This window comes from Poromitra crassiceps (genome assembly GCF_964638095.1).
Source record: "Poromitra crassiceps genome assembly, chromosome: 20".
NCBI lineage: Eukaryota > Metazoa > Chordata > Actinopteri > Beryciformes > Melamphaidae > Poromitra > Poromitra crassiceps.
Window position 1 is genome coordinate 27343204 of NC_139637.1, and position 1304 is coordinate 27344507.

The 1304-nt window shown below is 43.9% G+C and overlaps 1 protein-coding gene across 1 annotated transcript in view; it reads left to right on the forward strand.

Moving 5' to 3' along the window:
• Positions 1-270: 270 nt before the first annotated feature.
• LOC310795183 (suppressor of tumorigenicity 14 protein homolog) overlaps positions 271-1304 on the forward strand; it is a 40557-nt gene continuing 39523 nt past the window's right edge. The window contains exon 1 of the mRNA XM_083657236.1: positions 271-501. Within this exon, the coding sequence (XP_083513362.1) occupies positions 460-501 (42 nt within the window). The 5' untranslated portion in view covers positions 271-459. The remainder of the gene's footprint in view (positions 502-1304) is intronic.

The window sequence follows — 1304 nt, forward strand, 5'->3', positions numbered from 1 at the left end:
GAAGCAGGAAGTGACGTTCACTTTGCCTCCCTATTCAACTCTTCTCTCGATCACATTTCCTCGTTCTTGGTCAGGTATCAGTCTGAGTATCGGCTGCTTCAGGACGGAGAGCGCTCGCCTTCCACAGACAGATTCTAGATACTGTATAGGTATATAGCGTTAGATCTATCTAGATCATATACTAGACAGTCCTAGATAGATTTCCTTCCCGTGCAGAGTAGACTCCTATATTTTGACGAAGAGATTCACTGTCTGAGGTTGTATTGTAGCTGTCGCAGCTCACCTGTCCCCTCTCTCTCTCTCACACCTGTTTGTCGCCATTTCTGTCGCCAGGCGGCTGCATGGCTGCAGCAGTCTGCTGAGGGACAGAGAGAGAGCTGCGGGGAGCCGACAGATTAACGTCTCGGACCAGACCGGACCAGGACCAGGACCGCGAGTCGGACTGGACTGTGGGTCGCGATGGATTTGCTGGATTCGGGAATGAAGTTCAGTCCGAAACAGGTAGGACAAGCTGGCAGTGACGTCACCAGGGCAGCACCTGCCACAGCGACACCTGACAGACAGAAAGTTGCTCGTTTTGTTGATTCATATTTTCTCTATTCACTTCTTAGCCTACCTAAAAACCCTGACAAGAAATCAGTGTCGTGCTGTAACTCTTTGTCCGCCTAGTACAGAGATCTACAGATTGTAACTTTTCAACAGCTGATTATTTGACATTCAACAATTCACCTGTTTGACTGTGTATGTTGTTTTTCCAGTTTATTATGTGAGATTCAACAAACAGAGTTGGCTGTTTGTTTCCTGTTCCACACACCTCACCTGTAGGCTACCTAGTGTAGCCTATGTTGATGAATTGTCACATAGCCTACTAGATCATCTGTTAAAAGCTATTGAAATGTTACAAATATGTTACAGAAATGTTACAAATATGTTACATTATTCCTAGACTCTCTGTAGGCGGACTGTCTAAATAAATAGCTGATGCTGCAGCTAAAACCTATAAAGGGGGCTACATTTATTGCTGTATAGCTATATAATAACTAGGCTAATACTATTCTATTAGCCTAGGGCTGGCTATTATGTTTTTGTCAGGGAATGTAGCCTAAAGCAGTCATTCTCAAGCCTATTCATATAAAGCAAGAAACCCCTAATTTAGTCCCGATTAGGCCCACAGACAGACCCCCATTTGATATGATTTTGTCTCTCAGACCCAAATCTGAGAATACTTTGATTGTTAGATATGATTTTGGCCAGTAGGCTATACAGGTAGAGAGAGATAGTGAAACTGTGATCAAAACACTCAT